Below are 13,502 nucleotides of genomic sequence, written 5' to 3' on the forward strand. Positions count from 1 at the left end.
TTCACCATTGTCCTTTCTCAGTCCCCAAAGAGTGCTCTTGCATTGACTCCAGAGTTCAGAAATACTAGTTGTGAGCTACCCATGAAGGCCTGGAAATCACAGCTTTCAGGGAATGAGCGTTAATGTTGTAGCCTATCATACCAAGCTGCTATGCATAGAGTTACCAAGGGGTTTAGTTTTAATAAAAAGTCTATTTGACTAGCACTCAGAAATGTCAGTTACTACTCGGACTGCCTGGGACAGCTAATGCTCTTGTCTGAATGAAAACATAGAGGGGAAATGCATGATTCCTGGAACCCCCTCTCCACTGGGACTGCCAAAGTTGACTCTTGTAGTATTACAATGAGTAGGAATGTAGTTTGATTTTTTTTTACTCTGGAAACATATATGTAAATACGGTTACAGCATACTCTGTGGTGCAACAGGGGAAAGAGATGTTTAATTCCAAGGTGCACCTACATTTTGCAACACAGAAGTCTCAGCTGATCACTCAACAGGAACCTTATCTGCCCCCTTATTCTGTTGTTATAAATTAAACCACACACACACAATGTGCTCTCACTTGTTTGAGCAGAAACTGTGTTGAAGTCAACCGGCGATTAAAACCCTGCATTTGCTCAGCTTTTTCCTTATGGTAGTTAATTGAATACAGTGTCTGTATGCTGCAGTTCACTGCTTTACAGGCACGGTGCTGTGTACGTGTTTTAAATCTAATAAGGCAATGAGCAGACTCACTGCGGGTGTGGTTAGATGTTGGCTGCAGGTGTGTTCATTCGGGGTGCTGTCTCAGCTCTACGCAGATAGCAGAACTCAGTTAAACTGCCTGTTAAATCCACAGACCAGGTTTCAAGCGAAGGCACCTGGCCAGGTTTATTGTTGACGAAGCACGGTGATAGCACCTGGCAGACTCCACAAGGCTACTAAGACTTGTCTGCCTGTGATCATAGAGGCAGCTCAGTCAATGGTGGGACTTCCCTCAGCTGACCAAAGACACTCCCTGAGATACATTTTTATACCCTGATACAAACAAGTTGGTACTGCCCCTTTGCCATAGTTAATTACAGACCCCTGACGTCAATAGTTATCACCCATCATCTTGTACGTGTTGGTTTGATCAAAACATCTCTATTCTGTGCTGTCATCCTGACCTTATCTTTTGGGAGGGGTCAGTGAAATTGCAAGCCCATTAGCAAGAATTTTTAATGAATCGGTAAACTCAGGGGTTGTACCGTACGATTGGAGAACTGCTAACACAGTTCCTATTTTTAAGAAATGGGGGCGGGGGAAAGGTGAGCCGAGTAACTATAGGCCCGTTAGTTTGACATCTGTAGTATGTAAGGTCTTAGAAAAAATTTTGAAGGAGAAAGTAGTTAAGGACATTGAGGTCAATGCTGATTGGGACAAAATACACCATGGTTTTACAAAAGGTAGATTGTGCCAAACCAACCAGATCACCTTCTCAAAGAAGGTAACAGATTTTTTTAGACAAAGGAAATGCAGTGGAACTAATTTACCTCGATTTCAGTAAGGCATTTGATACGGTTCCACATGGAAAATTATTAGTTAAATTGGAAAAGATGGGGATCAATATGAAAATTGAAAGGTGGATAAGGAACTGGTTAAAGGGGAGACTACAGCGGGTTGTACTGAAAGTTGAACTGTCAGGCTGGAGGGAGGTTACTAGTGGAGTTCCTCAGGAATTGGTTTTGGGACCAATCTTATTTCATCTTTTTATTACTGACCTTGGCACAAAAAGTGGGAATGTGCTAATAAAGTTTGCGGATGACACAAAGCTGGGAGGTATTGCTAACACAGAGAAGGACCAGGATATCCTACAGGAAGATCTGGATGACCTTGTAAACTGGAGTAATAGTAATAGGATGAAATTTAATAGTGAAAAGTGCAAGGTCATGCAAGTAATTGATCTTTGATTATTTGCAGATAAATATGCCCAGTGGTCTGTGATGGGATGTTAGATGGGGTGGGATCTGAGTTACTACAGAGAATTCTTTCCTGGGTGCTGGCTGGTGAGTCTTGCCCACATGCTCAGGGTTTAACTGATCGCCATATTTGGGGTCGGGAAGGAATGTTTCTCCAGGGCAGATTGGCAGAGGCTCTGGAGGTTTTTTGCCTTCCTCTGCAGTGTGGGGCACGGGTCACTTGCTGGAGGATTCTCTGCACCTTGAGGTCTTTAAACCATGATTTGAGGACTTCAATAATTCAGACTTAGGTTAGGGGTTTGTTACAGGAGTGGGTGGATGAGATTCAGTGGCCTGCGTTGTGCAGGAGGTCAGACTAGATCGGGTAGGCAACCTATGGCACGTGTGCCAAAGGTGGCACACAAGCTGATTTTCAGTGGCACTCTCACTGCCCGGGTCCTGGCCACCGGTCTGGGGGGCTCTGCATTTTAATTTAATTTTAAATGAAGCTTCTTAAACATTTTAAAAGCCTTATTTACTTTACCTACAACAATAGTTTAGTTACATATTATAGACTTATAGAAAGAGACCTTCTAAAAATGTTAATTTATTACTGGCACGCAAAACCCTAAATGAGAGTGAATAAATGAAGACTCGGCACAGCACTTCTGAAAGGTTGCTGACCACTGGACTAGATGATCATAATGGACCCTTCTGACCTTAAAGTCTATAAGTCTGAGTGTGTTCCTGTTATCCTTGGGGAATGTTTTTGTACCATCCTTGATATCAGGGTGTTCTGGTACCTCTTGATATTGGGCTGTGTTTGCGTAAGTACTCTGTGACTAGCACTTCTTAGGAATGTGTATTTCTGCAATATCAGCCCTGTTCTTGCCAAATTCTGTGAGCAAGTCCTGCCTCATACAAGAGCTTATGTCTCAGGCTCTCTTCCTAATACAGCGGGGCTGGAGGAGAGATGCAATCATTAATCCTGTGAATCTATATTTGGTGGTTAAGAATCATTCTGAGATTGCTTGTAAGCAGGAATTCTCCTTAGATGGAACACCTATGCAGAGATTCTCTTGCACAACACTGAGGCATGGGGAGGTGCTAAATTGATCTTTTTTTCTTAACAGAGAATATAACCAACTACAATGGGGAACGTCTTTGAAAAACTGTTTAAAAACCTCTTTGGGAAGAAAGAGATGCGAATTCTCATGGTAGGTCTGGATGCAGCAGGAAAAACCACCATCCTTTACAAACTTAAGCTGGGGGAAATTGTGACCACCATCCCAACAATAGGTAGGTTTTACTAATCTACTGACTCCATTAGAGATGTGAATCTCTGATTCCGTTCCCTTACTGCACACAAGGACTTTCTGACACACCAATTTGCGAGCACTGTTGTGCCTTCTCCCAGGTCATGTAGTGTGGGTTGAGAGTGGCCAGAGGAACCTGGTCCTAGAGCAGAGAGTTAAGACGTTTCTCTAACTTCACTGTAATGAGCCCTGATTCTAAAAGGGTCCGAAAACCTCGTCCTAACGCCATTGTTAAATGTTTGTTTGATTAATGGGATGCATGGACTGAAATTTACAAAGAGGTAACGTGGTCTAATGGTTCAGACTGGGGATTCGGAAATGGGAGATACGGGTTCTGATCCCAGTTCTGTCAGAGACTCTAATCTTGGGCTAGAGATGTAAACAGTTAACCAGTAAGCATTAGGCTTACTGTTAACCAGCCCTTAATCGTTATCCCCTGCAGCGGGCCATGTGGGGGCCACAGGGCATGGCCGGGCCAGAGTGACCCAGGCCATGGTGTGTGGCCTGGTGGGGCCTCAGCAGACCCATAGCTCCTGCTGCCCTGCACTGGCCTGCCGTGGGAGTGACATCAGTTAACCGTTAACCAGTTAAATGATACAATTTTAATTGTTTAACCAGTTAACTTTTTTAACCAATATTTTACATCCCTACCTTGGACCAGGGTGGATTGATTTAAAACAAGGCAATTTAAATCACCGAGTGGAAAGCATCAGTTTTTTTTAATCACCTTTTCCAGTTGTACTTTTATTTTTCAAAGAAAGGTGCATTCTCATTGGTTTATATAATCATTAAAACATGTTGATTTACAACTAAATAGAGCCTTTACACTAGATTTGGTCAGTCTTTTTGCTACATAGGAGCATTTATTTAAGCAATTGTATAGTTTAATATTTTCAGCTTCTTATTAATTATACAATTTTAGTATGTTAGAAAATGGTGAATGATATACTGCTTATTAGATAATTAACTTTTCTCATGATTTTTGTCAAGCTGCATTAGGATGGCAACTAAAATTTTATTAAACCTAGAACAGCATGTACAGGTTATTTAAACAAAACATTAAATGTTTGGATACATAAATTTCTCATATCAAAACATGTTTCACACTTACAACTACATGATTTATTAAAGGAACAGGAGGATTAATTGTAGTCAGTGAATTAAACTGATTATTTCAGGTCAGCCTGGGAAAAATTCCAAATATGTGTAAGTGAAAGCAACTGGCGCTTAAGTTCCTACTTGCCTAAGTCTCTTGGAAATGAGACAACAGTCTCTTAAGTTATTTAGGCTGTTCTGCAAACTTTAAAACAACCAGATCTCATCCCCTCCCTCCTTATTTTCATTCATAGTCTGGAAGAGACACAAAGCTTTCTCGTTTTTTCAACTCCCAATTGATTTCTCAGCTTCGAATGAATTAGTCCAAATTAAAAAAAAAAAAAAAAAAATCTTCCTGTGCCTGCAAAAGAGGCAACTGCTGTTAGAAGCTGGTTTAGCCCTTCAACAAACTCTGGTTCCAGGTGCTTAGCTAGTGACTTCCACCAGTTCTGTAGAGTGTCCTTTTAAAACATCATCAGCCAATACCTACTGCTTGAATGGTCCCCTCCAGCCCTGATCTCTGTTGTGGTCAGTATGACAGAGGTGATCATTTGATGCCCGTGTCATAGCTGCAGGTTCTTCTGCAGCAGCGAGGCATCTACCCCAGTACTCTGGGTTGAGACTATTAGCAAGAAAATGAGGCGGAGCAAAAGCATCATCCACCCGCTTCTTTACTGCCTGCTGCGTAACTCTGTTGGTGCCTCTGTCTTTCTTCACTGGCTCTTGAAGTTCTTTCCAAATTTCAACAGCATCAGCAGCAGAGTAGCAATTGTTCTGCAGTTTGTTCCGGGCTATAGAAATAGGTTTCAAGATATTCAGCATATCTTCTGCATTTCTCTTTAGCCCACTGACTACTTTGGCTGCAATAGTTTCCTCTTTTTGTCTCCATTTCCTTCACAAATTATCATCCGAGTAAGCCAGTTTTTAATAAATAGCTGATGAAGTGGGCTCTGGCCCATGAAAGCTTATGCCCAAATACATTTGTTAGTCTCTAAGGTGCCACAAGGACTCCTCGTTGTTTTAGCTCAAAACGGTCACTCAGTGAATTTCAACAAAATTTTCATTTATTCCTGGAGTTGTTCTGAAGTTTAAAAGATGCATCAAATGAGCACTGCACCCATTTTATTATAAGTTTCAGGTTCCTTTCATTCTCCATCTAGATTTCTTTTCCTCTTTGCTACATTTGCAGCATGACAAAGCTATGCACTTGACATTTGACTTTTTGTTCACAGCTCGTTATAGCTTTCACTGCTAAATCTGCTATACAGGCACTTCCTGATGTATCGGTTGTTTATCTTATAGAAACAACCCCATCTTCTGTTGCCACACAAACACATATTACTAATCGTTGTGTACATTGCTGCACCCATCAAGACTCAGATTAACGAATTTCCCATCAATGTGTTTTGAACACTTCCTTCTCAGACAGTGTATCCAGCAACCTTCCATCTCTGCCAGGTGGAGTGTACCCTGGTCGTAATGATTGAACTATGTCAATGAAATGTTTGTTCTAAAACAAGACTAAAGAGAAAAATTGTTCCATTAACCAAACACATTTTTCATTTAATGGCATCTGGCTGGAATTTGCTGGTCGTGCTTATGAACTCATCCATGGTTTTTCTGGGTGGTGATTTCTTTTTTTTTTTTCCTTCTTCTTTTGGGACACTCAGGAAATCTACTGTCTGTGTTTAGTTACAGCTCTGCTGGTTGGACCAGCAGATGGTGAAGCTGTAGATATTTTAAATGATGAGCGTTCAGTCCCCTTATGTCTAACCTAGACCATCGAAACAAAATGTTAAAAATAAATAAATAAATAAATCAAGATTCCTCCTACTACAGCCATTTGTATGACTGTTCAAATGATGTAACTTATTCTAAACCCAGTTTGATAGGAGGGTTAGATTTAAATAATCCTTAGGGAAAATAAATCATATCTCGAGCAACATATGGAACAGATTATGAATTTTAAAAATTTAAAATTTGTTTTCAAAGTCCTGATAAAACTGTACTTTTGAAGAGGAAATCTTCCCCTAGGATGGTTGACTATGTTGACCAATAGAAGTCCAGCAGTGACAGTGAAAATGTAACCAATAAATACTCCTACAACAAACATTTTGAAATTCATAAGTAAGCCAACAAAAACACACTTATGACAATTTAAATAATCATTTACTAGCACTGTAAGACAGGGTTGGCTCTCCATAAGAATGGTGCAGAGATAAGTTTACTAACCAGTTGATCCAGATTGTTCAGACACATCTACTTCATCTTCAAAGTCATTGCCTTCTGAGGAGCGTTTTCATTGTCATTTTGTTCTGACAACAAGGCCTTGGATTTTTTGTTGCACTGTTTACATTTGGCCCACGTTCCTTTTTTGAAGGAAATATTGAAAATATTCTCAAATAGGGCCTCTTACGACCTGCAGCCATGGCATCTTTTTCTCCAGTTCCCAGGTATTGAAATCAACACTAGAAGCTGCACTCTGAAGAACATTTGTCCCTTCTTCCCAGTGTCCTGCTTTGACACCAGAGTTGCTCCTTTCTAGTTGCACACTCTGCTCCTTCTCACATAACTCGCCTACCCCAGAAAAACCAAAGAACTAACCATCCAAGAGTGCTCAGGTAATCCACATGCCTGTTGCACTGCAGTATTTTATTTGTTTAGAGAGGGAGTCAGTTGAGAAGTGACTGGATTTCTGTGTGTGCACATGCACATATTCACACAGCAAAGCCATATATTGGGAGTGCCCAGCACCGTCCAGAAGCAAGGGCTGCTAGTGACTGGGCAGATCAGTGTTTTTTTTCCATTACCTGGAGAGTAAGCTTCCTTGATGGGTGAAGTCATACATATTCATAACTTGAGAACTGAGCCAATCAGAGCTCAGGTAGGGAGATGTTATAAAATAGGAGTATGAGACCACCCAGGTGACTCAGCGGATGATGCTGATGAGATACGTGATGGTATCTTCTGAAGTCAGAGACTGGGTCCCAATGCCTGTGACAACTTTGCAAGTCTCTTGTACCCCTAGCACAGCTCTTGGGTCTCCCACAGGATCAAGCCCTTAATACAGCACATGACCTATTGTGCCATATTTATAACTCTTGATCTCAAAAGTTAGAATCCAAGGGGCGAAAAATCTTTCTTTGGATAGAAAAGTAGCCTTTAACTCAGCTTTTCATAGGAGCTCAGTCATGGATTCAGCATATTCGTTTTATTTAAATGTTTTGAGAGAGAAGTAGTTTAGGTCTTAACATACTGTATATACTCGTTCATAAGACGAATATTTTTGGTAAAGTGACGCCTCAAGGAGCGGGGGTCGGCTTATAAACGGGTCTACACCAAAATTTGATGATTTTAAACTCTATGGAATCATTGAATAAAATATCTAATGCATTGTCTTTTACCTGGAGCGTCTGCAGGCATGGAGCCCCTCAGGTGCCTGTGTCCGAGGTTCGCCGTTCCCAGCCAATGGGAACCCAGCTAATGCAAACTGCGGACACTGGGAGCTGAGGGTCTCCGTGCCTGTGAACGCTCCAGGTAAACAAAACGTCCAGGCCCGCTAGTGGCTTACCCTGACGGGCCAGGAGCCAAAGTTTGCCAACCCCTGAAATATAGAGTTGGTTTATGAAAAGGTAAAAATAGCAAAAACTGTATGACCCTACCATCGGGGGGGGAGGTCGGCTTATAAACGAGTGGGCTAATGAACGAGTATATACGGTATGTTGTATTTTATTTGGGTTTAATTTTAAGCAGGATTTTTATTTAAAGTTTTTCTTATTAATAAACAAATTTTTAATCATAAGAACGTAAGAATGGTCTGACCCAGTATGGGCAGTGGTCCATCTAGCCCAGCATCCTGTGTTCCAAAAGTGGCCAATGCCAGATGCTTCAGAGGGAGTGAACAGAACAGGACAATTTTGAGTGTTCCATCCCCTGTCGTCTCAGCTTCCGGCGGTTCAGGGACACCTGGAGCATGGGGTTCTTAACCATCCATTGATGGACCTGTCCTCTCTAAACTTAGCTAATTCTTTTTTGAACCCAGTTATATTTTTGGCCTCCACAACATCCCCTGGTAACGAATTCCACAGGTTGGCTGTGTTATGTGAGAGGATGTACTTCCTTTTGTTTGTGTTAAACCTGCTACTCTGTCTTGGGCAAGTCCCTTTACACATGGCAGGAGAAGTATAAAAAACAAACTTTGTGAAATGCTTGGCGCTGTGCAGGGGACAGGTACTGTCCCAATACAAAGTCGTCGGTCAGTTCTTAAATTCCAGACAGGGGACAGGGATTATTTACCACCAGGAAATGACATGCAAGTATTGGGCTTGGGGAGGGGTGGGAATGCACCTGTTTAGCCACATGATACAAAGAACATTCACCAGTGGCATTGGAACCATGGAGCTGTGCAATAATGCATCTGATCATGTGACCTTCTGAGTTAAGCTGCAGGTAGCTGGAATTTAGATCAAACTGAGCAGTTGGTCTGTCCCATGGAGGAGGGTTAATACATACCCCATCTGCCATCAAGCCACTTCATCCTGACCAGGAAGGCTTTCTCTTGATTGGATGTACTCAGGAGGATAATTCTGCCAAGTGTTTGAATGCAAGGCCATGGCTGTCCCCTTCACATCATAAAGTCCTCCTCTGGGTGGTGGAGTCTTCTATGCACTCGGGTGTAGATTACTGAAGGGGAATGCTGAAGGATGAGGCCCTCCTGTATGGAGTGTGTAGTAGAAGCGCCTGATGAGGGTCCTTTGGAGAGTTCCTAAAAACCTTAACTTGAACTCTGTCAACTGTGAAGCTCTAGGCCAGCCTGGCACAGCTGAGTTTAACGATATTCCAGATATTCTGAATGCTGTTAGCGCTAAGTAGTGTTGTCTCTAATGACCTGCTCATCATAAACCCCTATTTCTCTCCGATTTATTCATTCCAAAACTGTATTTGCTAACACACCTTTTGCATTTCCACTTATCCTGAAAAGCTTCAAACTCTAGTCATCAGTTGCTCTGTCCACTGCTGAATTGCAGCTACCTCTGGGGCAGAATACAGCCGCCACTCAACAGCACAGAGCAACTCTGTATATGAGTTTAGAACAGAAGCTATTGAACTGGATGCAGGAATCACCAGGTGCAATTCTCTTGCCTATGTCATGCAGGTCAAGCTTGAGGCTGATAAAGACAAAAAGGGACAATCTGGTTCTAGGAAGTGCAGAGTACCATCTTCTGTTGAAACTGCAGAGGGAGCTACAGTAGGTGGAAAGGTTACCCAAGTTGGGGAATCTAGCTAAGATCGCAGCTAAGTTCCCCTTTTTGTGAACTAACATCTGGGAACAACCTGCCCCATCTTTGTTCATAAATTCCTTGGTTAAACACTCGCTTTGGGTAGAGGAGTCTGTGCATAGATTCCAAGGCCAGAAGGAACCATTGTGGTCATCTAGTCTGACCTCCTGCATAGCACGGGAGGGAATTCAGTTTGCTTTTTTGACTGCCGTTGCACATTGCGTGGATGTTTTCAGAGAACTATCCACAATGACGCCAAGATCTTTCTTGAGTGGTAACAGCTAATTTAGACCCCAGAATTTTATATGTATAGTTGGGATTGTTTCCAGTATGCATTACTTTGCATTTATCAACATTGAATTTCATCTGCCATTTTGTTGCCCAGTCACCCAGTTTTGAGAGCCTTCTGTAGCTCTTCAGTGTCTGCTTGAGACTTAAATATCTTGTAGTTTTGTATCATCTGCAGATTTTGCCACCTCAGAATGATATTGCATTTCTGAGAAGACATGAGGCACTAACTCCTGACTGGGCAAAATTCCAACTTGGGAGAATTCATTTTCCTACCTTCATTGCAGTTTCAGTTGACTATGATATTCACAGTTTAGATTAGAAAATGGAGTGTTGCTGTGTGCTATCAAACAACTGTCACATTCCACCTCAGAGGAGTCTGCATTTAAACGGTGACCCTTGCCTAGCTCTCAGGTGTTGAGGCTTAATACTTAAAAAGCTCTGAGTTCCGTGGATGAAAGGCAATATAGCAATGCAAAGTCTACTTCACCTTTATCGGCTTGGCCTATATTTAAATTCCAGTTCTCTCTCGCCCATGCAGGTTTCAATGTGGAGACTGTAGAATACAAAAACATAAGCTTCACAGTCTGGGATGTGGGTGGCCAGGACAAAATCAGACCCCTCTGGCGGCACTATTTCCAGAACACACAAGGTAAGTGTACATGTTTAAACCTCATACATACTGTAAATGTCGCATCTAAATGCTGTCCACCTTGTGCTTGTGACTGTTCAGGCCTCAGCCGTGGCTTCTCTAAGCCAACAAACATCAGTCTTTTATGTTTTGTCTTCCACTTCCCTCTCTGTGCCACTCCTTAACTCTTTACCTAATTGTGGAGTGGCTGCTATGGTTTCCATAGTTAAGGTTACTGTTTAAACACTTTTTGAAACCACTCTTACCTGCCACACACGCAGCTAGATCAATGTGACTGACGTGGCCGTTCAGAGCCTGGGTAGAGCCTTTGGTGCAAGTCTCAGGTAGTTTAGTGAAGGGTTTCCTGAGATACAGCCCACACCTCCAAAATGGCCTATTTAAGAAATTGGGAGGGTGGAAGCCTGGGAAAGGATCCACGTGCAGTTGATATTGCTGGAGGCCCTCTGAATTTTAGCACCTCACTCTGTAAACAAGCTCAAACTAAGGTTTAGTGTTGGAGTTTAGTTTTTGGCTTTGCAGAGCAAGTTGCTGGACATGAGCCGTGCATGTTTTACAGTTTTACAGAGGCTGAGGGAACTGGGATTATTTAGTCTGCAGAAGAGAAGAATGAGGGGGGATTTGATAGCAGCCTTCAACTACCTGAAAGGGGGTTCCAAAGAGGATGGATCTAGACTGTTCTCTGTGGTAGCAGATGACCGAACAAGGAGTAATGGTCTCAAGTTGCAGTGGGGGAGGTTTAGGTTGGATATTAGGGAAAAAAATTTCACTAGGAGGGTGGTGAAGCACTGGAATGGGTTCCCTAGGGAGGTGGTGGAACCTCCCTCTTTAGAGGTTTTTAAGGCCTGGCTTGACAAAGCCTTGGCTGGGATGATTTAGTTGGGGATTGATCCTGTTTTGAGCAGGGGGTTGGACTAGATACCTCCTGAGGTCTCTTCCAACCCTGAGATTCTATAATTCTACAGTCCTGTGCACAGAGACTTGACTGAGCTGACCTGAAGATGCACTGCTGACAAAACAGGCAGTTTAGTGATGGTTTTAGACTGCTTCTCTGCTTACTAGGCCATAAAAACATTGGGAGACCCAAATAGCTGGTTGGTTGTCCAGACAAAACTTAACTGTGTCCCAGAACCATATGATGCTGCCGTTTTGCTTGTGACAGCGATGGCCCGGGTTAAGAAGCATTACTTTAAAAGGCCTACAAAGAGGCAGCAGGGTTAACTTTTTCTTGCAGCCTGCAGTAGAAATTGTGTCCCGGTTTCAATTTGACACTTTCAGACGTTGGGGTCTTTGGTTAAATAAGAGTGGCTGGGATGACTTATCATCCATACTCCAACTTTACTTGTATTTTATCAGGAGTGGAAGCTTGAGGAATTAGCTTTGCACAAGGTGAAAATTCATAATCTTTGGCAATGTAATTGAAAGGACAGGTTAGCTAACTTTTCTTTATCTAAGAACTAGGTCAAAGTGTCATGGAGGACAGGTCCATCAGTGACTATTAGCCAAAATGGTCGGGGACACAACGCCATGTCCAGATGTCCCTAAACCTCCAACTGCCAGAAGTTGGAACTGGTCAGCAGGGATGGATCACCTGAAATTACCCTGGCTGTTCATTCCCTCTGAAGCATCTGGCCAGTGTCAGAGAGGATACTGGGCTAGATGGGCCATTGGTCTGACTCAGTCTGGCCCTTCCTACGTGACCTAGTTATTACTGAACACTGATTGCATCTCTCCTCTGACTCCTGCTTAGGCTTAATCTTTGTAGTGGACAGCAATGATAGGGAGCGAGTGAATGAAGCAAGAGAAGAGCTCACCAGAATGTTGGCAGAAGATGAGCTCCGGGATGCCGTTTTACTAGTGTTTGTAAACAAACAGGTGAGGTGTTTCCTGATCCCTGCCTTTTCTAGGTCTTCATGGGTGGCCCTTGTGATTGCTAGCATTGGCAGTCTTTAAATCTTCTGCAAGATCTGCTCTAGTTCAAAAGGAATTATTGTGGAGCAGTTCCAGGGCCTGTACTACACAGGAGGTCAGACTAGATGATCACAATGGTTGCTTCTGGCTTTGGAATCTGTAAAGCTATGATCCTAACCAGGAAAAGGGTTCCAGGCTAGACAATGAACTGGCTGTGGGGAATGTTCTAGTTCTTACTAAATAAAATAAAAATATTTATCTTGTGAAACTGGAACTACCCAATGAGTTCTTGCTAGTGCACAGCGCTGGTGCAGTCTCTGCCTGGGAGAGATTAGGTGGGGTGGGGGAAGAACTCTATGTGAGACTGATGTTCTGGGACTTCTTGTAATTCAGCCTTGTGAAATTTTGCTGTTCTGGGAGAGAAAAATCTTAATTTAGTGGAGCAAATATTCTTAGCATCCTCATTATCCTCATTGGAAAGGTGGGCAAATGGTATTTGTACCTGAGCTGGTAAAATTTGTTCTTGCGAGGCTGATCTGTTGTCACTCTGCCCCTCTCCTGCTGTCAATGTCTGGGTTAGATTCTTCCAACTACACTCAACTCTCCAGTTAAAATTTGCTTGTAGACCGTGCCAGCCTTGCAACGCTTGCCTGACATTCCCACTGGTTCTTCCAGCCATTTTGCCTACCTGCTTAGGAATGTAGGAATCAGTGAATAGTTCATTAGCGTGGCAGGCACAGCAAATCCAAATGACAAGTCCGACCTGTTCATACTGAAATTCATAGTCGGGCATATGCTCATCTCCCCATCATAGCAGACTTCAGTTATTTGCTTCACTTTCATCTAAAGCTTTCAGATGTCCCTAAAACACTTCAAGTAAATTGGGTAGCAGACAGGTGGGTTTCTGAATCAGTGTTCCCTCTAATTTTTTCCATCCATGTGCAGAATGAATTTTGTTATGTGCACCAATATCGAGGTATGTGCAGATGTGTGCCACCAGTAGAAACAAAAATCCTAGATACTATATATACTTTTAAAAGGTTAC

The 13,502-nt window shown here is 42.6% G+C and overlaps 1 protein-coding gene across 2 annotated transcripts in view; it reads left to right on the top strand.

Moving 5' to 3' along the window:
• Positions 1-13,502, top strand: part of LOC120385071 (ADP-ribosylation factor 2) — a 28,259-nt gene that overhangs the window by 11,903 nt on the left and 2,854 nt on the right. For both annotated transcript variants that reach the window (XM_039504188.1, XM_039504190.1), the window contains exons 2-4: positions 3,053-3,218; positions 10,439-10,549; positions 12,297-12,421. In XM_039504188.1, coding sequence (XP_039360122.1) covers positions 3,071-3,218; positions 10,439-10,549; positions 12,297-12,421 — 384 coding nt within the window. In that variant the 5' untranslated portion in view covers positions 3,053-3,070. The remainder of the gene's footprint in view (positions 1-3,052; positions 3,219-10,438; positions 10,550-12,296; positions 12,422-13,502) is intronic.

The sequence above is a fragment of the Mauremys reevesii genome, linkage group 17 (assembly GCF_016161935.1).
Source record: "Mauremys reevesii isolate NIE-2019 linkage group 17, ASM1616193v1, whole genome shotgun sequence".
In the NCBI taxonomy this organism is placed as follows: domain Eukaryota; kingdom Metazoa; phylum Chordata; order Testudines; family Geoemydidae; genus Mauremys; species Mauremys reevesii.